The sequence below is a fragment of the Cydia fagiglandana genome, chromosome 15 (assembly GCF_963556715.1).
Source record: "Cydia fagiglandana chromosome 15, ilCydFagi1.1, whole genome shotgun sequence".
In the NCBI taxonomy this organism is placed as follows: Eukaryota; Metazoa; Arthropoda; class Insecta; order Lepidoptera; family Tortricidae; genus Cydia; species Cydia fagiglandana.
This window is the reverse complement of record NC_085946.1, coordinates 5957444-5981362: the sequence shown is the minus strand read 5'-3', so window position 1 is coordinate 5981362 and position 23919 is coordinate 5957444. Positions and strand designations below refer to the sequence as shown.

At 37.2% G+C, this 23919-nt stretch overlaps 2 protein-coding genes across 2 annotated transcripts in view; both read right to left on the bottom strand.

The window, feature by feature from the left end:
• The window catches only part of LOC134671231 (semaphorin-2A), a 433155-nt gene that overhangs the window by 292248 nt on the left and 116988 nt on the right, over positions 1-23919 (bottom strand). The gene's annotated exons all lie outside the window — the stretch shown is intronic.
• On the bottom strand, positions 16649-18342 carry LOC134671075 (uncharacterized). Its single transcript, XM_063528858.1, has 2 exons — positions 17996-18342; positions 16649-17429 (listed from the first exon to the last, which is right to left on the bottom strand). The coding sequence occupies exons 1-2, from the start codon at positions 18290-18292 to the stop codon at positions 16650-16652; spliced, it is 1077 nt and encodes a 358-aa protein (XP_063384928.1). The 5' UTR covers positions 18293-18342; the 3' UTR covers position 16649.

The following is a 23919-nucleotide window of genomic DNA, read 5'->3' as shown; positions in this document are numbered from 1 at the left end:
TCTAGAAAAGATAACATGGATTAGATATGGCAGTGTCAAATGTGACGTTTCTTCAAACAGAAACGTCACTATTGACACTGACACATCTAATCCGATCGTTTCTAGATCTATTAACTGACGTATATTAAAGTTCAAATCGGGCAGCTACGAAGTATTTGATTGAATTTACATTTATTATTAAGACCAGCCACTTGGCTGACCAGATCGGCTATGGACGAGTCCTTAAGGCTCCTCTTTACGTTGGGCCAACGTCAACGCCAACGAGGGACGCAGTCATGCGGTAGAATGAGATAGCAATATCACTTGCTCCCTCTAACGCATAAATGCGTCCCTCGTTGGCGTTGGCGTTGGCCCAACGTGAAGAGGAGCCTTTAAACAAAGGTACCAGATTCTCCTCCATTGGTGAAAATGGTGAGCACGATGAGCAACTGTACCTCATACTACCTACTGAAATAACCACACATTACAAACGATACATCATCCCAGCCATAAGACGTCTCAACATAGGCCTCCCCCTTGGACCTCCATTCGTACCGGTTGGAAGCGACCCGCATCCAGCGTCTACTGGCGGCCTTAACAAGGTCGTCCGTCCAAACAAACGATACAACGATTGATAAATACAGCTTGAAAATATCCTCTAGCCGCCCATACGTCAAACCTTGCCAAGCAAAATGAAATTTTATTGTGTCAACACAAAGTTCAAATTAAAATGGAACAGGAGACCTTTTTATAGATCTCTGGGCGGCTAGAGGATATAATAAAATAAAATATTAAATAAATAAATAAATAAATAAATATTAAATAAATATTATAGGACATTCTTACACAGATTGGCTAAGTCCCACAGTAAGCTCAAGAAGGCTTGTGTTGTGGGTACTCAGACAACGATATATATAATATACAAATACTTAAATACATAGAAAACATCCATGACTCAGGAACAAATATTATAATATTCATCGTCGTTACGGACCTCAAGTTCAAGTTCCAAGGGTGCTTTCAAAAACAATTAGAGGAAAGTATTTTTCAAAAGGGGTGATTTTGCTGCGGCTTTCATAGAGGAATAAGCCCTTTTGAAAAGACACTCCTTATTTGAACTTGGACGAGAAGCGCGACGTCAAGTCAATATCAGATCAAAATAACATTTTGAAAGTTCGGGTACCGCCTCGGCCAAGGGAATGACGGAAAGCATACAGACCGTGAACGCCTTGTGACGTCATTAGTCACCGTCACTCAGCTGTGCTGTGACGGTCAGTATAAATCAAGCGAGATGTCAACAATTTTTCCGTATGCTGTTCTTTCTGGAATTCAGTAGAATCCATTTAACAATAAATCTATTATTCTTCGTTTTTTTAGCATTAGAAAGAACTCCACAGAAGTAAGCGTGCAGTTTTTATCAGGCTGTTTAGTAAAATTGTTGATAATAATCGAATTATCTAATGTAGCATGGTCAATTCTTATAATTTACTTCAAATTTTTTTCGCAAGAAGTGCCGGATTTGGAACCACAAGCTTACTTCTGCAGCGTTTTTTCTAACGCTAAAAAAATTAAGTAATAGTAATCTTGTGGTTAAGAATCGTATAACTATGAATCGTACAGGGTAAACGGACACAGAGGCTTTTTCCCACGACTGACATCCCTATAATTTCTTTCCTTCTTGTGAATTACTTACCCCATCAATCTTATGCGATCAGCATCATAGGTCTTTATTAAATTCACCAAAGGCGTATTGGCACAGATTAAATCATTCTGTAGATATACCATTACAGAAAAAAGCTTACTGCGAAATATTATTCGCAGTAAGCTTTCGTAGTAAGTCGCGCGATCGTCCATTATAGAATGCTAGTGAGCAAGTGGATTGTCGACAAATAAGGATGTAAAACAGCTATTCTGACCATTTATTAGAATCATATTTACTGTGCGAGTATCAATGATTGCTAGGATTTGGTATTTTTTGTTAACTGAGTAAGCAAAAGCCAAATTTATGTACAAGACTAAGATTTTAGAAACTTATCCTATTTGTGTACTTTTTTCGTCATCTTGACATCAGGGAAGCTTGCTAAATTTTATAAATGAGTGGTGATGGTTAAAAAATTATACAGAAATATAATAAATACTGGATTTTTATGGAAGTGGTGTATTTGCACAATCTTATGTAATCCTTCTAATCGGGTCGGCCATATTGGCGCCATGTCTCGTGATTAATTCTAAGTCATGTCATGTCATATTTACGTGCGCTTTAATATCGCGAGATGGATCGCTGAATCGTAATTACCACGTGTGTCACGTCATTTTAGACGGGTTTTAGGGCTTAGTTTAGTTAACAAGACTTGGATACAGAATTTTGTAATGTGTCTTGGAAAATAATGTGTCACTTGCTTTTCATTACAAATGTTTGGCGCAAAAACACTAATTTATTAGACAGCGTTAAGCTGTGCAGACTTTATTGCGCCAAGCGTGCCATTAGAGGATAATTATGATGATTTAAAATTTGGCATCAATGGTAGTTCAATATAGATAGGCATTTAGTGGCCAGTACAAAATCGCTCGTTATAAATCAGTTAATATTAAAATTAAGTGTTACTGTGGGAATGCCTTTGGATACAAAACATTTTTATTTTTATTTTCACTCACAAAAATTATAAAAATCTAATCAGAGTAACGTTATTAACTATTTTAGTTAAAAACATATTCTTATGTCCTATTTTCGGAAAAAAACACAAAGCCCGTGAGATAGAAGAGCCGCACAGACAAAATTTAACAATAACTTAATTATAGTATACTTATTAAGCCCTTAATCCAGATTCTTCCATGGCAGATTTTCCATCGCATGTTTTTACGAATTATTAAAAACTTTTATCCATTTACGTAACATTTTCCTCATGAAAAAATTACTAGCTCAGTGACCCAGAACTAAACAACACCTAAATTCAATAGACAAAATCCGGCGAAGACAAAATATTGTTATAGCAGTTTTTCCTCCGCATGTTTTCTTAGGTCCCCCACTGGTATGCAGATTGCAAGTACGTGATCGGGGAGTGTAAACTCGACCTGCGAGTGGCAGACTATTACAGGCTTACCAAGACTTAAAGTGGGTGTCGCTTTTGATGGTGCCGACCTTAATCTCCCCGCCTTAATATTCGGATTTGCAGGAGTTTTCCAAAGTGATTTTATAGGCGATCGGACGTCGGCATGCGGTTCGGTTTGTCAATAAGATTATAGCCTGTTCTCGCGCCTGAGGTTTCCTTTAACGCAAAGATGCGACGATTTATCTTCCGATTTTGGTTGATCTTGTTATTATATTTAGCCAAATAAAAATATTACAAGCTTCCGTCGATCGGGGTGCCATCTCTCTTACCCCGAAATTCTAGATTGGATTTTCTACCAATTTTGGTTAATCTTGTTATAAATATTATGCTATATGAAAATATTACAAGGTCCTGCCGATCAGAATTGAATGGATTCAGAAATTGGAGTAGTATTAGGTTCCATGTTTAAGGCCCTGGCAAATAATTATTTTATGCCGGTGTAAAAATACATGGCATCTATTTTGAAAAGTTTTTACGTAGTTGGATGTTTAATAAAATTTCTAAAAAAGAGGGATCTTGTCTACATACCTAATTCATCCTTTGATCATTAGTAGAGCCAGAAACACTAATGATGTAGGTAATACGTTCAATGTTCAAGAAGTCACACTGTATGAGGCGCCGACGAATGATAGCATAAGTTTGCACCAACTTCATACTCTATAGTCAAGCATTCTAATTGAGATAAATTCATTTAAGGGTTGTATTTATACTCGCATCCGTCTTACATAATAGCTGTTTTGCGGTCCAAAAACATAGGGCGTAAGCGACACGGTTTTCCTCGTACTATAAGACGTTTCGTATAAGAAATAGTTGATGTATTCATAATCGCTTACTGAGCGCAGGGGCGTGTTCACGTAATACGAACCAGTATAATGCTCATGGTCCTTCGATCAAGATTTTAATGAAGAGGAAATTACTACATGTTCATCATCATCATCATCTCAGCCATAAGACGTCCACTGCTGAACATAGGTCCAAGGGGGAGACCTCCATACGTGCCGGTTGGAAGCGACCCGCATCCAGCATCTTCCGGCGACCTTAACAAGGTCGTATGTCCACCTTGTGGGTGGACGTCCTACGCTGCGCTTGCTAGTCCGTGGTCTCCACTTGAGCACTTTTCGACCCCATCGGCCATCTTCTCTGCGTGCTACATACATGCTACTATTTTGTAATAAAATATTATATTATAAAGTTCAAAATGTGTGTAAAAAACCATTCCTACCACGCGTTAGAAAGAAGTGACTTAACAGACCTCTAACAACAGTCAATTAAAATATACAGGTACCTTCCTATAATCATAAGAAACATATTAGTTTAATCGTCAAGGATTATATTTATTTTATGATGATGTCATCTAATCTTAACATTTTATCCTGTTTACTTCGTGACCTGCTGCTTTAGAAACGGCGGGCTCTACAAACGGGTTGAAATTATTGAGGTCTTATATTTTTATTCTAGGTAATGTGTATGATAGTTCGCTTGTATAATTACCTACATAATCAAGTAAACTTTCGTGTACCTATTCGAAGGCTTATTGCTAAATTGGAGCACTTTGGAATTCGTGGTCAGCTCCTTGAATGGATATCGGACTTTCTAACCCACAGGATATTTAAAGTAAGAGTAGGGAAAACTCTATCGAATGCACACAACGTCTATAGTGGTGTTCCCCTGAGGAATCATTCAGTCCTTGGACCAATCCTGTTTGGCATATTTATAACCGACCTGAAGAGTGTAGTACATTCCGAACTGTCAATATTTGCTGATGATACCAAAGTTATGGGTAATCCATTGGTAACTCATAATATTATCCAAAGTGATTTAGATCGCATAATTCAGTGGACTAAAGACTGGCTCATATCACTAAATGCTGACAAGTGCACAGTTCTACACATAGGGAATACAAACCCTAAACTAAATTACCACATTGACTCTGTTCCCCTACAAGCTGTAGCTAGTCAAAGAGACCTGGGCATCACTGTTTCGCATAACTTGAAATGGGACACACATATCACCAAAATCACCAAGAGAGCAAACTCTATGCTGTATATGATCCGGAAAGCATTCCATGTTATTACTAAGGAACTATTTATTAGAATATACAAATCATATCTTCGTCCCTTACTTGAGTATGCTTTTCAGATATGGTCCCCTACTTTAAAAAGGACATTTCATTACTGGAAAAAGTTCAGCGAAGAGCAACTAAAATGGTTGCTTCATTGAAAGACAAACCATATGAAGAACGGCTTCAAGAATTAGGTCTTACAACATTGGAGGACAGAAGGAAGCGAGGCGATCTTATTGAGACTTACAAAATCTTGTCCGGTCACTACAATGTTCCAAATATTAAAGACCTATACACATCAAGTCAGAATGTAAGGTTGAGAGGACACTCTAAAAAACTTGTCAAACCTCCGTGTGCTAGTAACCCTAGAAAACACTTCTTGCCGAATCGTGTGGTAAATGTGTGGAACTCTCTACCAGATACTGTTGTTAGTGCACCGTCGGTCAACACTTTCAAAAATAGACTGGATACACATTTTAGGACTTTAAAAAGTGCAAAATAAAATACAAGTGCTTCGATATACACGCATCAGCTCTAAGAGCTGCTAGTGTATCAAATAAAAATAAAAAAAACTTTGTATCGAAATGCAACTGAGCGTAAAGTAAGACATTTATTCTTAATTTGGTTTCGCAGACTAGCCGGAGCAGAGGCAGACCAAAAAAGAGATGGATGGCCTAGACGCTTTTTGCAGGGACTGGCGAGAACATGCACCAATCCGTGATGAGTGGCGGAAAAAAGGGCAGGCCTTTGCCCAGCAGTGGGACACAATATAAACTATATAAAACCGGGCAAGTGCGAGTCGGACTCGTGCACGAAGGGTTCCGCACCATAATGCAAAAAGAAGGAAAAAAAAAGGTCACCATCCAAATACTGACCCCGCCCGACCTTGCTTAATTTCGGTCAAAAATCACGTTTGTTGTATGGGAGCCCCACATAAATCTTAATTTTATTCTGTTTTTAGTATTTGTTGTTATAGCGGCAACAGAAATACATCATCTGTGAAAATTTCAACTGTCTAGCTATCACGGTTCGTGAGATAAAGCCTGGTGATAGACGGACGGACTGACGGACGGGTAGACCGACGGACGGACGGACGGACAGCAGAGTCTTATTAATAGGGTCCCGTTTTACCCTTTGGCTACGGAACCCCAAAAAAAGAAATTAGTTTCACTAAGCGTAAGTCTAAGGTCTCTTTATTTTGGTTCTACTGAAGCAAATGCATTGCAAATCGTAGGAATAGCTGGGCTCTCGTCTTCGTTAGGATAATTACAGTGATCGTTAATAACGTGGCGATGACGGATGAGACATGATATTAATTCGATGTCAGCCGTCTTGACGTGACGTCATAACTCGATAAATTAAGGGTTGTAACCTATGTGTGATGATGATTTATCGAATTTTGTGGGAAATAATTAGTCGGTTGTATGTTATGGTGTGACGCATCCAGGCCGATTTGTGACAGTTCCCATTAAATTTACGAGAAATAGTCGTTTACCTAGTAATAACTAGTAATAACCTGTTTAGTTTCATGTTTTATTAACAAACAACATTACTAAATAATACACGATTATAAATCTTAATATATGTTATCGATAGAAAATTTTATCAAATATAATGTATCGCAAATCAGTGTCGTCATAAGTGTCATATTGATATTTCAATGTGCGTAATTGTTTCTCAGTAAATAATTAAAACTTACTTTAATGTATAAGCTCACGAAATCAAAATTGCATCTACACGTAGACATGCTACAAGCTACCTCGTAGATGTCTACGAACAAGTCCGTAGCGTATTGTAGCAGGATTTACATTGCGTCATGAAGTGATTTGCCGCTTGTACATAAAATGTGTCTCAATGTTTTTTATATAGTCAAGGAATAAACAAATATACATTTTTCACCTTTTATTGATAGATTTAAGTTATTCCTACTAATAACAAAAAACAGGGTCTCAATTAATAAAACACTGATTTTTTTACATTCAGCTGCCTTAAGTATCGTTTTTTATTTACACTTATCGGAACGAAATAATAAACTACTTTCTTCGGGATGAAAATGAAAGATAAATAACTGAAGCATAGCCAACAATGCAGCCGTCATCAAAAAGCGACAAAAATGCATTTAGTCCCCTCTCCGAGCGCCTCTGAACAACCAGCCTTTCAAGAAGGTGTTGTATTCACACGTACTCTACATGATATTCCAACTTGCCGGCTAAATACGAGTCGAGCGTTGAGTCGGACCAATGTAAAGTAGAGAACTTTTAAACCTTTGGAGGTTTAGATCAATACCCTTTTAGATGCAATATAAAAAAACTATATATTCCCAAAGATAGCAAGAGACTGCTGTGAAGACGATGTTGTCCACATATGACTGTATTTTCTCCCTTTTGCTTGTTTTGTCAATATCTGCCGGATTCTAACTGTAAGATACGTCAATTAATAGATCTGCAAACGATATGGATTAGATATGTCAGTGTCAAAAGTGACGTATTTGTTTGAAGAAACGTCACATTTGACACTGACATATCTAATCCATATCGTTTCCAGATCTATTAATTGACGTATCTTAAAGTTAGAATCGGGCCGTTAGTCTTTTAGGATGGACGGGTATTCTACAAAACCCTAAATTGAGCATGGCCCAACAAAGTATTAGTCGCTTTCGCTCTTAAATTGTAAGTACAGTAGAACCGACCAATTATAGTCTACTACTATCTATAAAATCTGACATAAATGGCTGGCCAGACTAAAGGTATGTCAGTCTGTGTGTTTGACTCGCCTGATTTCAGTAAGCATTGGAAAAACACTCGTACTTCGTATTCTAATATTCCTATCACTTAAACGCGGAATTATCCTTTTGGAAACCTTACACATCAGACCTCAAGATCCTGAATAACTATGCATAATTGAAGACCTTAGGTATACTGGTTATCTTACTATGAATGCGATTGAAACAACAGCCGAGACAATTACCAAGCGCGCTAACTAGACGCGATCTGAGTGAGGCTTTTGTGACTTTGGTGTGTAATATGCTACTTTGTATGTACTGTCTGATTTATGGTGTTGCAAGTTCTTTGGTAAAGGATTATCTTATAGAAGATAATAGAGACAAATATGGAAAAAAAATAGATCGTTATTAAATGCAACTTCTTTAGCCAGAATGACAGTTAAGCGCTAGTCCAGAGCTAACTATGCATTGACTTTGATAGAATAAAGCGCGGAAGAAAAAAAATGACGTTTATAATATCAATTTAAAATATTTGTTTAAATATGTTTCGTCAAAATCTATTGACTTAAAGAACAATGTTCCTGTGTAAACCGATATAGACAAAATGTCGTACAATTTAACCACACTTTTCTAGCATTGATATTTTCATCAAAACGCGGAACGAATGTCGAACGAAGTGACCGGAAAATTTGATAGCAGCTATCCGTACAGCGTACAGTAGTGACGTACCATAAGAACTTTTGCATTACAAACGGCGCAATTCGGGAAATGAATTAGAGAAGCACTAGATATAAAATAGTAAAGATATGTGACGTTCCACGGAAAAGGTACCTTATGGTAGCCGCAATAATATTGGAGCAGTAGCGGTGTTAATAATAGCGTAAGCGCCAACTGCCATGATATATTTCATATCTAGTGCATCTCTAATTCATTTCCCGAATCGCGCCGAAAAACTATAGAATAATATTTCATTTTTTGATTATTATAGAGGACATTATTTAAGTATGTATTTTTTAATCCATTAATTTAATCTTTATTGTATGAAAACATAGTAGGTACATATTATGTATTTCCGCAAACAACAGAAATTATATCATAGCCCACGTTTAATGAAGTTTGGTGTTGCAACCGTATTTTTATTAATAACCTGCTATTTTGTGCTATGCCTATTTTGTAAAAACATGCCATACGATTAAATAAATAAATAACCTGCTTTCTATCTGAACTTTTTGAGGTTACTATCTCTTCGTCCCACTCGTTTTATTTAAGGAGAGTTATCCAGAGTTTTGAAGGGCAAAGTGTAGGTTAAGGGAATATTAAGTTAATTAACATTAACATTCTTTTGAACTGGTAATATTTCCGGGCATATTTCCCCAAACACAGCACAACACTACTCCCTACAACATGAGAGCGGGCCACAGAAGCGTTAGCGTTTTTACATAAACGGAAGCTGAATAGAATCCGACGCGCCGCAAAATGTTTTATCGAACGCTTTCAAAATAGGAACTCTCCAACGATAAAAACATTTGAAACGAACTAAATTTTCTCTTAATTGAAAACCCTTGGTTTGAATTGGGTTGTTATGTTACGATTGCTTTTGTGCAATATATGAGCATTTATTGCCAGTAGTGCTTAATTTCATTTTGCTTTAAAGTGTCATTCTACAGAACTTGCTAACTACGTAAACAAAAGTTACTAGTAAATTCATCATTCAGAGTCAATTTCAATATGGCGGTTTGTTTACATAGTTAGCAAGTTTCATAGAATGACACTGTAGGTGCAAATAATTGTTGGTGCTTGTTTTGAACGTGCCTTCATAAATTTTACATATTAAGACCTGAAAATATTCTGCTTTAGGGGCCCACTGACTAACAGTCCGACGGCCTCGGTATCGGCCTGTCAGTTAGAACAAAATTTTGACAGTGCCGAACAACTGACAGGCCGATACCGTCCGGCGAACTGTTAATCAGTGGGTCCCTTTAAGCCTATCGCTCATACGAAAGCGACGCCAAAAATGTATGCACTCATAGTAATATATTTATATTTTTTTTGCATAAAACGAATGTGCACCCATAGATAAGTATGTGATATAAAGTAGGAGATGAGTAAACCAAAGGATTAAAAAAACAGAAATATTGTAAGTATAATGTGCATTAGGGTAACTTCGAATGCGAGGTAATTTTGAAAATGGCAAATATATATAACACCAGAAGCGCTTCATAATTTAGCAACACTTACACTACTGCAACGCTTACCGAGGCATCTTACTTGCTGTTGCTACAGTGGAAAGAGTTTCCAGTTTAGTAAATGTTTGCCATCTTCTAAATTACCCTGCTATTAAAAGTTGCGCCTTAGCGCTACTTGCACCATCCCACTAACCCGGGGTTAACCGGTTAACCGTTAACCCAGTATCAAATTATACTGGTAACCATGGTAACTCCAGGTTTCATCGGTTAACCCCGGGTTAGTGGGACGATGCAAGTGGCGCTTAGTTGAATTATTTTTCTAGCAACATTTAAATAGTATTCTTTTAAATTTCTTCTCTTGTGGTTGTATAAAGAATATTGAATTATTTAACCAATAGACAAATGGGAGGTATCCTGTTTTCCAAATGAATTTACTCTGTAATTGCGTACAGCGGCAAATAATGGAACATCAAAGTGAATCGTTTAAATTATTTCACAGGCAATAGGTATAAAGCATCAAACGGATTTAAACTCCGAGTTTTAACTAAGTTTCAAAGTAACCGCAATTCTGTATGAAACCAACGAACTGTAAAAGTAACATACAGATTTAATGCCTAATTATTTTCCTTCGTATTTTCACGGTAACGTACGAACGTGTCTTTCTATTTCAGTAGTCTCGGTACAAAAAGTAGGTGCTTAGGTTGACTGAAGTAGCATGACAAATACGAACGTTTCCGAGAAAATACGATGGAAAACAATTATGGACTACATCTGTACCTACATAATAATGTAACCTTGCAAGCATACATACATTTGGAAATAATATATTTATTTTAATATTTTGTGATTAGCATGATATTTTCTACGAAAACAAAAGGGTAATAGTTTATGGTCATGTTCTTTTTAAACGGTTTTATTTACATTCCGAAGCTAAGAGAAGGTTTGTACCTAGTACCAGGCGTGGCTCACATCGCGTTTTCTTCGCTTTGCTACAGGTAGCTAAAACTCTATCCGTTCGACCCCAATTTTGGGGTTTGCCATAAGCCGCGCGTGGCGCTGTCGCCATCTCGCGGCCATATTTGTGCTGATCGTGACAAGACGCGTTTTGTTAGAGAGTGAGTCTTCTGTACCTAGTAATATTATTTATTCTGTGCTAGTACATATATGTATTAATAGCTAGACTCGTGTAGGTATGATAATGTATTTTATGTCCGCTAATTATCGAGTCTATTCAGATACTAATTTCTATCTGAATAGACCTTCCTATACAATAAACACAAGTAGCTGCACATTTGTTGACCACGAAATACGCACAAATTATGCACCCATGCCATCGTGGTCTGCATTTCAATTAGAATTGACGCAGATAAAAATTTGTTATGATAAAAATGTTAAATGGTTTATGGAAAATGTTAACTTTTCAGACGATTTTAACTGTAGCAATTATGGTTATTCATATTCAAATCAGGCGATTTTCTTTATACAGCGTACCCAAAAGATAAAGTTTTGCAATTATACTTATTGGTTTTGTGCTGGATTGAGTTTTGTCGAGTTTTGGTTGTCTTTAATTCAATTGATTGTTGTAAAGATTAGTTAACTTAGTTTTTCGAAATGCAATGTTTAGGTACACTGTAAAAATAGGGTTCAATTTTCAATTTGTCTCAATCTATACAGGGTGAATCATAAGTCGTGAATAGAAATATGTTTATCTAACTCCATAAACAACGAGCAATTTAATGCCCCTACTCTTACTAAAATCAGATTTTTTCTAATTTATACAATAACATATATTGGAATAGTTCAAAACACATTTTTTTAATAGGTTCCGTCCGCAAAGGGTTTTCACCCTTTGACCCTATTACCCTATTACTAAGACTCTGTCCGTTTGTCTGACTGTCACCTGGCTGTATCTCATGAACCTTGACAGTATTTCTGTTGCCGCTATAACAACAAATACTAAAAGTACGGAACCCTTGGTGGGTGAGTCCGACTCGCACATGTCCGGTTTTTTCATTAATGAGAAACGTTAGTGTAGCTATATTAACAATTAATCGAGACGTAACATTTGTTAAATTTGCCCTTTTGAGAAAAATCAAGAAGACTTCGTTATGGAAATCACATGTTCTTCAGTCTCATTAAAACCTTTAGTGTTTTGATATATTTTTTATGTACTTACCTAACGAATACATGTATAATATATCTTAATGGTGAATTGGCTAAAGCAAAGGCAATGGTAAAACGAATGAGGACTGATGACAAACACAGGTCAAAATAGCAAAGAGATAAGGATTCTAATGAGACTGACAGTGTGTGTGCGATTTCCCACAATTCAATACGATGTCCACTAATGCTTTCACGGAGTAATAAAATGTTACAGGTAAATAAAAATAAAACGTGTGAGAAAGAGGTATAAATGATCATCTTCAATTTGCACGTTCGCTACCCCACGGTCCCCCTCGCACTAATTACTGGCAAGCCCCGCATCTTTATACAGATCACGGAACCACTCTCAACGCTATTGATTGAACTTGTGGGAATTACTCGCGGTCCACGGAGAAATTCACCTCGGCACCTATTAGTAGAGGCCAATAATACCAAATATATATGTAACTCCGTATAAGAGAAATAAAGTCTAAGAAAAACACGTGCCACGGAAATCAAGAAAAAGTCATTCTCGAAAAGATGGCGGCACACATTTGGCCTATGCTGGGCTAGATGGTGTTGACGATACCGTTTGATATTTAACAATTTTAACACGGATCAGTGAAAGAACATGTGTCAAAGTCATAGGTGTTCTAAAAAAATATAAAATAGAAATAAAAAATCATGTAACTAATACATTTAATTTTTCTTTGATATTTTTAGTTTTAATAGTGTGACTATTACAACGACAATAGCCCTCGATACTACCTATCTATTCTCTTTGATAATACGTTCGGTTGAAGAAAATAAGTAAAACGGGGTGAATAGGCACGATTTTCAACTTCAAGGACGATTTTCACCAATAATCCAAATGATAAAAGTAAAAATTTAGACATCATTTTATGAGTCTTGGTTAGTTCTTCAATTTTGCATTTGTGAAATCAATTTTGACCCACCCAATTCAGAGAAAATCAAAGAAAACTGTGTGTTTTCTCCATATCCTTAAAACGGGGTCGATAGACACACGAAAGGGGTGAATAGAAATATGAAGTTTTAGTTGTCATAGGCATCGAATTTGGTCATTATTATGTTGATACTCTATTGGAAAATAGTATATATATCTGTTAAACAGTTATTTGATACAAACATATTTTTTCGTGTCTTTTAACCCCCAAGGCGTGTTTTGTCACCCCTTTGTGGTATCTAATCACCCCCTATGACGTAACTATTCACCCCCTATGACGTAACTATTCACCCCATATGCGTGTCCATTGACCCCTTTTTCACGTAAGAGTGCTTGTTGATAGTTTCTTGCAAAAAAATGCTTAATTATAGAGAAAATTGGTGATTTTATTTATTATTTAGGTACTACAGATACTATATTACCAGGCTAGCTAACTTTAACTACGTTAATGTCACTACATTTACCGCTAGAACAAAGTTCAGACAGGCTTCATTTCTTACCTCGATAAGGCCTTCCTTTAGAGTCAAAAAAATCTAACTATTAGGCAGTTTGATTAACTTCTTTTGGTATCAATGTAGAGAATAAATAGTCTACTATATACGTATTCCAAAAAATCTGATTTTAGAGATGTACGTTTTTAAATATAACACTTTGAAAGAAAATGTTCAAAATTTCTCTATTCACCCCGCGATTTCTGTTGACCCCGTTTTACGGTATAAGCAAGTCAACAAAGAAAAAGTGTGCTGAAAGTTCGAGAAAAAGGGCATATGACTGATTTTTATTGCTATGCATGCATGTGCTTTTCTCGTGTGAGAAAATAATTATCGGAAGATTTATTTTATTGCCAGCAATCAATGGGACATCGCACCTTTCCCGTAACTCCCGTAATATGTACAATTGAAGGGATGTTTACAAAAACGACATAACTGCTTAGAGAGGTTGACACTCTTTTAAGAACATTATTAATCGTTTCAGGTGTCAACCAGTGTAGTCAGTTATGTTGTTTTTGTAAACATCCCTTCAATGGAACCGATCTGTGATTTTACTTTTTTACGATTCAGTTAGTCAAATTCAAGGAACCCTTATAGTTTCGCCATGTCTGTCTGTCTGTACGTCTGGCCGTCTGATGCTTTGCGCCGTGATCATTAGTGTTCGAAAGGTGCAATTTGGCATAGATGTGTGGATCAATAGTTGCACAAAGTGGTCAATGTAATACCAATGACGTACGTTAGTAAATGTGAATAGGTTTCACAGTGCGTCAGGAATCACGTTGTTTGATATTACGTAACGTACGGTATATTTATGAAAAATAAACTAATGTGAATATTTGTTTAATGACCACATATAAAAATATGTCGAATTTATTAAACAGTAATTACATGACATTACAATAATAAAACATTGTTGAATCAAATTACTCTTTGAATGCAACTACCTACCGGTGTCGATAAAAACCATTACATACGGAATTTTATCGCGGATTTTCTACGTAATCGAGAGAGCTTAGCAAAAACAAAAATAAAATGCTAGCTGCTGGAATTTTTCCTGGCAAAGCAATGAAGAGAAGGCTGGGTACACAGGACGCTAGTGAAAAGAAGGCTGCCCTCCCAGAGGTGCCGACACCGCAATTGGCTTTCGCATTACCTTTCCAATACCGTTTTCATGTATTGTACCGACAACCGGCAAAAAATAAATTGAACTAGTGCTCCTTTTCAGTTAGCTCCGACTCAGCAAAAAGCAGAGTGATAACTTTTTATGCGACTATACGAGGAGGCATAAAGTTCCGCCTATTCAAACATGCTGAGTTATACTAGGGAAAATGACAACTAATCCACACTACGAACTGGTTCGTACGCTCCAGCCCCACTCGTTGTTTTCTTTTTCACACTTCAACAACCTCTCGGGTGCGTATCAGCGGCGCGAGTGGCGGGTGTAAATTGAAACACTTGCAAATTTACCCCATACATTATTCATATGCCGAACACCCTCGCTGCAATACCGAGCTACAGTGACGCTCCAGTCAAGTTAGCAAAAAGAGACAAAGAATGTTTAATTAGTGAGTTTACGTCGCAATATTAGTTTAGGCCTCATTGGTACGGTCTTTTATCAGTGGTGTGAATAATTTGACAGTGGCTTTGTGAGGCACAAATCGCACCCAATTTCAGAGGGCTCGCGGAACATAAGTAAAGCGGGGTCAACCATTATACGTGTAACAAATGGGCGCTCGCGGTGTTAAGCTTTCGAAGACGGTTTAGTGTTTTCATTGCATATGGCTTTAACTTTCATCTTAACCAGTATGTATTGATCTCCGATCACCTGTAGTTACTAACGATGTCAAGATCACATTATACTGATTGAATAGAGTCGAGCATACGCTGGCAGTTGGGAAACGTAGGGAATAATAACTGTGCGCAATAAGGACGAGGTTCGGAAACCCGAACCTGTATTATTCTGACCCTAATAAATTTGCCAAGTCAAACCGGCATTGTCAGACAAATGTGTTTGAAGAGCCATATAATTAGAGTAGGTAGTATGCAACGTAGAATTCATTAGAATGAGCGGCTGAATTCTTGACCTTCCTACCTAAACAAGACCGCAAAGTTAAGAAGTAACTTTAACATTAAACTATTGCTTACATTATTGCTGTAAACATACTTAAAATAATTTTGTCGTGCAATTAATCTTATCACTCTTATCAGATCAAAAGCAAAATGAGCATGTTTTGTAAACATTATAGACTTTGAACAAGAAAAATATTGGCCATTTTCATGTCTGGATAAATGCTAGAAAGCAAGAAAAACATATTAACGCGATAAGTAATTTTCATAACTTCTATTTTGTTTTTTCGCCTAGTTTCGCTAGAGATCCATTTATAAAATCAACACTCCAAAACCTACAGAAACAAAATGCAAATTTATAAAACACATTTTCCTTGAAGAGTTAAACGTAATTTCTTTCTCGCCAAGGCGTTTCCTGAAATAAATTACAAGTGTAAAATTCACAACAACAAAAGCGTAACAACAAAAGGCTCGCGGCCCAACATCCGGACGACCCTTCCAAACTTAGCAGCCTGATTACGGATTTCCGAATAAGAAAATAAGAGAATAATACCGCGCCACGTATACCCAAGTGTTTGTAAATAGGACTTGTTTTATTTACTTCGAAATTTTGCAAAAAAAGCTTACTCAGACTTCCGCCGGTATCCAGTAGTGAAGTAAGCCTACGTTAGGCCGCCAGGGCATTAATCTTTGATTTTTAGAAATATAGCTTTTAATGAGTTTTGTAAACTGCCAATGGGTTGGTAAAGAAAAACAGAGTTTAGTGATGCAGTTTTTATAATTATGTACAAACAAAAACACACACTCTTATTACAATAAGCATAAGGTCCACCGATGGACAGTAAACAGTGTGGGTAATAATACATATCGTATATAATGTAAAACTTTTGAATTATAGGTAAAATTTGCGCGATGAGTTAAAAATCTTATTCGTCGTTCACGTGTTGTATCGAACTTTTTCGGTTCGTCAGAATGTTTACATGGAAATCTACGTAATCCATTATATTCGGTTGAGGAGTATAATGTTGAACATACAAGTGGAACCTAGGGTCTCTTTTAGGTTCAGCATCTCCTGCTTCTGCAGGAGTTGGCGCTGGTGCCAACGGGATCTTGCACCGTACCAGCGACTTCGGCATAAAGGGCCCTCTATCCGAAAAGGCTGTCGGAGGCCTCACTTTCCTCCACAAAAAAGGTTCCTTATGTATAGACCCGTGATGCAATTGTGAATGCCGGGTATTGTGAAGCTTGGGCACTGCTGGACTGGTCAACTCATACATTTCGGGTAAAGACAAATACCAGTAATCGGCTCCATCTCCAATAATAGGGAAAAGCCTCTTATTAGAGAAATTGGGACGATGTTTTCTGACAAACTCGTCGTATTTTCGTTTCAATCTGGTCATATACTGCCTGTAGCGAATTGATTTTAAAAGTTTTTCAAATTGCGTTAGTTCTGAAGTAGCTGGGTCAGAATAGACGCCTGCGTGGCATGCAGTTCTGAGGAGGTGATGCAGTTTGAATACGACAAAGGCAAGCCATTTCCTTGCTTCCTCCTCGAGGATCCTGAGGTCATCAGCTCTGCTGATGAGGCCAAACTCCAAGGCCTCGGCAGCGCGACGCTCGCCTCTCTCAGTCACGGTGGCCAGCCAGCGGCGGTAGCGGCGGTAGCAGAATTTGGTGCGTCTTGAATAGTGACCACGCCATAGAGCCTGTCGCGAATGACGACACAAATCAATGGAATGCAAATAGGACATTTTTAAAAAAAATGTCTGCGGTCTGATTCCCGTGATCTATACAAAATGTATGAAACGAGTCGTGGCAATTAGACGCAACCGCAGACATATTCTCAGAGAATGACCCAAATATGTATTTAACATGCAACTTCAATTTCTAAGTTGTTGCCAAAACTAAAAATTGTTTTCATAAATAATGAAAAATAAACCATCAACGAGCAGATATCAAGTTAAGGTGGTATTTTGGAGATCTGTAGAAATTATTCTAATAATATTAAGTAGACATTCCCTCTTTTAAACGCAAACCTTGAATCTTATTTTTATAGCGAGGTAAAGTAACTAAACTGACAAATTATTTTATAAATTCTACGAATTAAATGTTTCGTACCTTAAATATAATTTAAGACTTGCTAGAACCTACAGAAAGTAAGGATTTGTTAGTTAGTATTAGAAATAAAAGTATTTCAGCCTGTAAACTTGGCTAAATATATCAAAATTGAGTACGCTAGCTCAATGCGAGTTGGATATCTACTAGTAAATACCTGTATCTTAGTAGCAGCTATGGCGTAGTGTCTCGCATGTTTCTGCCTGACAGCTCGACGCAAGGCTACCTTCAACGCCTTCCGGGCCTGATGGCCCCTGAATGCGCATTGGATAATCGTGGCGTTCTTGGACAACCACGCAACATGCTTCCTAATCAAGTAGCCTCGGGCCATTCGCTGCAGAACCAGTGCAGCTATGAATCTCCTATAACGCCCGCTTTCTGCCTTGTCCGCACGCTCTTGTAATATCACGAAGAACTCGCGTGATGAAGGCAGGAATGCTGCAACTCTAGCCATTTGAAATTTTGACTTTCGATGCGATGTAAACAATTATGCAGGCAACTGACATTTCGCAATGACATTGATAGTTTGACATTATATTTTTTTTTTATGATGACTTAAGTAATTTACATTATGAGGTTTCTATTAAAAAGAGCTTTTACTACGCTATGCCATAATACTAGTGTGACGTATCCTGCTCTTGTAAAGAGGTTTATACTGTGTTTTATATTCATAATTTTATATTTGGATTTAGAACCCTGTCTCTTTACAAGAATTGGAATTATACGTTACCATAGCAGTCTAACAAACAGCCTCACACACACAGCGTCTTAACAAGACCCTATATCGTGTAATTTTCTCCTGTAAATAAATTGCGTTTCGTTTTAAAGGTGTTTCTGTATAGCGCGACCATAACATCTGGCGACCGTGACAGGACACGAACCTGCAATCTTCACATACATAGGTGGTCAGAGGGATTTTCAACCGTTGACGCCGGCAATGTTTATTCAGCCGTTGCTGTCAAATCATTCAACCGACTTTGATGAAGTCGACAGAGTGGCTCTCAACGTCCGGCAACAATATTGTCAAGATTTACGTGAACATTTGCGTAAACGTTTCAGGGACGAGTACATAAGTTCACTCATACAAAAGCGTGAGCGGAATGGACCTGTACAACTTCAGCCTGGAGACGTCGTCTTGGTGGAGACTAAAGACAAGCGTGTGTCATGGCCACTGGCCATAATTGAAGAGGTTTACCCTGGTGCCGATGGCGTTAGTAGAGTGGTTCGTGTTAGAACTGCAGCCGGAACAAAGGTAAGACCTGTTCAACGCATTTTTCCACTGGAGTTAAACTCGGATGACAGACTTGACTCGTCTTTTAGGCTAGTTGATACTGACTCTACTGAACAAATACAAACTGAGACAAATGAGAGCAATGAGCGTAATGTGACCAATGAGGTACGATCAACACGAGCCAGAAGGTTGCCACAACACCTGTTTGATTATATCTTGGACTAATAAGAGTAGCTTAACCTTCCGGTTCTTCCCGCTCGGGAGTGTGACGTATCCTGCTCTTGTAAAGAGGTTTATACTGTGTTTTATATTCATAATTTTATATTTGGATTTAGAACCCTGTCGCTTTACAAGAATTGGAATTATACGTTACCATAGCAGTCTAACAAACAGCCTCGTCTTAACAAGACCCTATATCGTGTAATTTTCTCCTGTAAATAAATTGCGTTTCGTTTTAAAGGTGTTTCTGTATAGCGCGACCATAACAACTAGAGTTAAAAAAGTCTGCAGCGATTTTGATAGCCCACGCAGTGCAGGTGTCATTTTGAACGTCAAACTTCTATGAAATTATGACGTATAAATAACACTTGCACTGCGTGGGCTATCAAATCCGCTGCAGACTTTTATTGGTGCGACTATACTGAGATATTTGTAGATGTACAGTCACCTGCAAACTGTTACTCTTCGAAGGCCGCAAAAATATGTGACATGCTCTTATGGCTCTACAAATAAGATCGTGTCAGATATTTTTGCGACCTTTGTTGTGTAACATATTATTGTAGGTAACTATACCTTAAGTTTAACTTAATACCCTCATATTTTAAATTAATAATTAAGCACGACGACCTCTCCAGTCTCGTCTAGTTTGGGCTATTCAATTTGTAATAAGCGCGGCTTGTTTTTTTTTTTGGCCCTTAAATGAGGCGGTGTCTCGGTTGCCCATTTCATTCCCTTCCCCTAAGCAACGATACGCCGTTGATTTGGAGAGTCCTCTCTCCCTCCCACCCTCTTCATTCAGGTGAGACCGTGCGAGACATCATGCATAATTCAACAATCAAATTGGCAAGGTGTGTATGACTGCTTATTTATTTTATGCCTAAAATTTACCGGTAATTTTCATACATATGTATGCCCGCAGGAATTGAAAAGCTAATTTGAGGTTGGCATTAAAATATATTGTAATATTGGGACGAGAGACGATATAAATATTGTTTGTTTGCCCGACCCATTTTCGTTGATTTGGCGTGTGTATTCATACAATGAAAAGGTCTGGCGAATTGGATTGTGGAACACAGTTGACGGCGTTTTTATTAAAACGTCTTACGATCTACTTCGTCTTGGTAAACACGGTGAATATTACAGTGAATATGCTTCCCTACTTTTATCTTAAACAGAAAAAAAGACGAAAATATTGAGAGTTGTAATGTTTTGTGCAGTAGGTAATATGAATAAAGTATGAAAAATCAAAGACTCCCATTATTTGCAATGTTATTGATACTGGAAGCAGTTGTTATGCATCGCTCCCATACATATCCCATGCTTAATTACATTATCTTACAATATTGCTGGTGACAGTTAGATAAGTTATTTTTTTTATAAACACCATAAAATAAATAATAAGAAACAGAAAATAAATCTTTTTTATACATTTTACATATTTAAAACATCTGTAGTTACGATTACCATTAATAGCTTTTGTATTTTCTATTGAAATATCTTGTGATGTAATTGCGTGACAGGATAACCCTTAGTAGAAAATAACTGGATTTTGTTAAAAAATTTCTACCAAAACCAACACAATTCGATACATGACTAACTGGACCTTAGACAAAGTTTATTAGTTTAAAAGCAAAAAGCAGAAATGATAAACAAAATTTAATTTCGCAATTTACAGGATGAATGTGAGAAATTAATTTTAGTTTCACTTCGCATGTAAGATAACCGCGAAGAGCAGGCTCTGCCGCGAAAATAATTTACACTGATGAATATTTAAATATCGCGGCCTCTGCTATTTAGTGGCTCTACACCGCGGTTATTAACATTTCAAAGAACATATAACGGTGTTTTCCTAATATTTAAGCTCTTTATAATGTAACAAACTAAAACTTTGTGTATCTTGTCAAACGTCAAACATTTATTTTAGTAGTTACAACATAGATAAGTAGGTAAGGTGTATTCGGGTAATAACGAATGTCGGATAATTCCGAAAATCAAATGAAAATCACCCTAAATTCCATCATAATAAAAGTCTCTTTTCGGAATTATCCGACAGTTTTCGACATTCGGAATTACCCGAGTAAACCTTAGGTCTTCTTCATCATTGGGTTGGATGTGTATTAAACGTTTATGTAAATTTTAAGTTTTCTGCGAAAGTATCTAATAACGAAAATAATTACTTATCTCATTAACTATAATCAAAATCAGAAAATACGTCACGAATAGATCAGTTTGGTAAATAGTCTTTGTCTGATGATGACGTATTATAATAAGTTGTTTAGGTAACCATAACGATATCCTTCTTGTATAATCATCGGTAAAACCATTTCACATCACATCAGTAATTAAATATGTGCCGATTTCACAGTATTACCAGTTTACCCTAGAGAACTTAATCCATTAGATAAATTTTGATTCGGCTACACAACTCGCTTGCGGCTACTTTGTCCAATGCATGCTAGTATTGCTAGTTACGAGTACACTACAGGCGCATTAACTATATATGCACAGCTGCGATTCAACGGCCAATCGATTCCTTTGTGTTAATTCCTGATTCGAAACGTTCATTACAACAAATTAAGCCCGCTTTGTAATTTGTACTCGAAACTCTGAGTTAATTGCAATTAATTGTTTTGTACACGTGAACAACGTAAGGTGCTGAAACTGTAATGATTATCTGGAGTACACTCGAAACGTTTAATATGTCATTTTAATTGCAATTGAGCTCATTTACTTTTTCATCTTGATTTTTGTAATTTGTCATGCAAATGGCTGCTTCGAATATTTTAAGCAGTTATACATACATATTTTAACCATGTCTGAATTGATATTTCAGGCGTATTGCAAAGCCTACAGGCTCGGAGCTAGGTCATCAAAAATAAATTTCTGCTGCTGACTGTATTACATGATTTACCTTATAGACCAAATTTTATATTTTAGTTCCATTAGAACATACATAAAATGAAAACACTTCAAATGTAATTAAATATAATTAACATTAAAATTATACCCTAAGAGTGGTTTCGCACTACGTCCGATCCGAATCCGATCCGAACCCGCGAAAATATGGTCAGTCAGCAGTCATAGAACTATTTCTATGGTAAGTTACGCACCGCACACGTTGAATGACGGAAAGAAATCGGATGACGGAGATCGGATCTAGTGCGTGACTTACCATAGAAATAGTTCTATGGCTACTACCGACCATATTTTCACGGGTTCGGATCGGATTCGGATCGGACGTAGTGCGAAACCGCTCTTATAAACTCAAATGCATAAAAGTCACAAAGAGGCCATATATTACATATTATTATATGTATAAGTTCGGCTTACCACACAAATATTCTTCCACACAAAGCTAAGGATTACACGCGTGTAGGTACTCAACGATTAATTCATTAGAATAAACGGGACACAAACATCCCCGGCTCGCGATAAGAGTACGGGACTAAAACGTTTTTGTAATTACGAGTACTGCCGAGATGCTGCAATGCAGTCAGAAGTAATTCTAGCTAATATCCTTAAGAGGATAGTAGAAGTATGTTCCGTACCCATATATGCAAAAAATCTTCTAAATATGTAGAATAAACTATGTATTTTCGCCTCAAATTATAACTACTATTTCTATCCTATCTAGTCCAACAGATATTGCTTGCCATCCAGCGCGGTAATGCCGCTAGCATCTTTGGCACTTTTGGGCTGGGTGGGGGTCGGAATGGGGCTGATAGTGTAAGTAGGATAGTATATTAGTAATATGTTTAGATTTTAAGTTAGGACATTGTATGTAAATTATTTAAGTAGATTTTAAGATTGACTTTGATCTGTATTTGATGAATAAATAATACATTGACTACTATTTTAGAAACTCAATTAACAAATGGGACGTTTTATTTTATTGCTGAGAAACCTTTACATGAGAATCAGACATCTCACCAAAATCAAATAAACTTGTAAAAACAGAATTGAATGTACCGGAAGCAAAGAGAAAATTGTATTTAATAATTTTAGAGCAAACTATTAAACTTTTGTTCGTAAAATCCGATAGATATTGAATAGGAAAACAACGGTCGCTCATATTTCCGATAACACGTTTAGCGGCGCTGATGAAGTTAAGGTGAAAATGTTTATTTTCGTGTTAGTTAAATTTTCGCTGGCGCACGAAAACAGTATTATGTAGCTTTAAAATGAATCGTTTGCATTTTGTTTTTATCGTAGTGCTGCCGTGCTGTGATATCAGCAAAAAAAACCATTTCGTTTCAGTTTTAAACTGAATTACTTATAGATTTTAAATGGCAAACAGTTTTTTTTTCATTTTCCAAACAGGCAGTAGTTTCTTAAGATCCCCAAAGGTCAGATCAGGCGGCGTAGCACGGCGGCGTTTTTATCCCTTGTCACCATACCTGTCACATTCTAACAATTATGTCAGTGCGAAAGGGACGCGCATAGTGATAGTCGATAAAAATGGAACCGTGCTGCGCCCGCAGGACATAAAAACAGGATCTTTTATTAACATACATTGACGTTGGTGCCTTGGAAGATGGGACGGCCTCTAGTCTGGGATGCCACATGTGTTGACACCCTCGCGCCGTCCCACCTTCCAGGCACCAGCAGAGATGCTGGTCATGCCGCGTCCA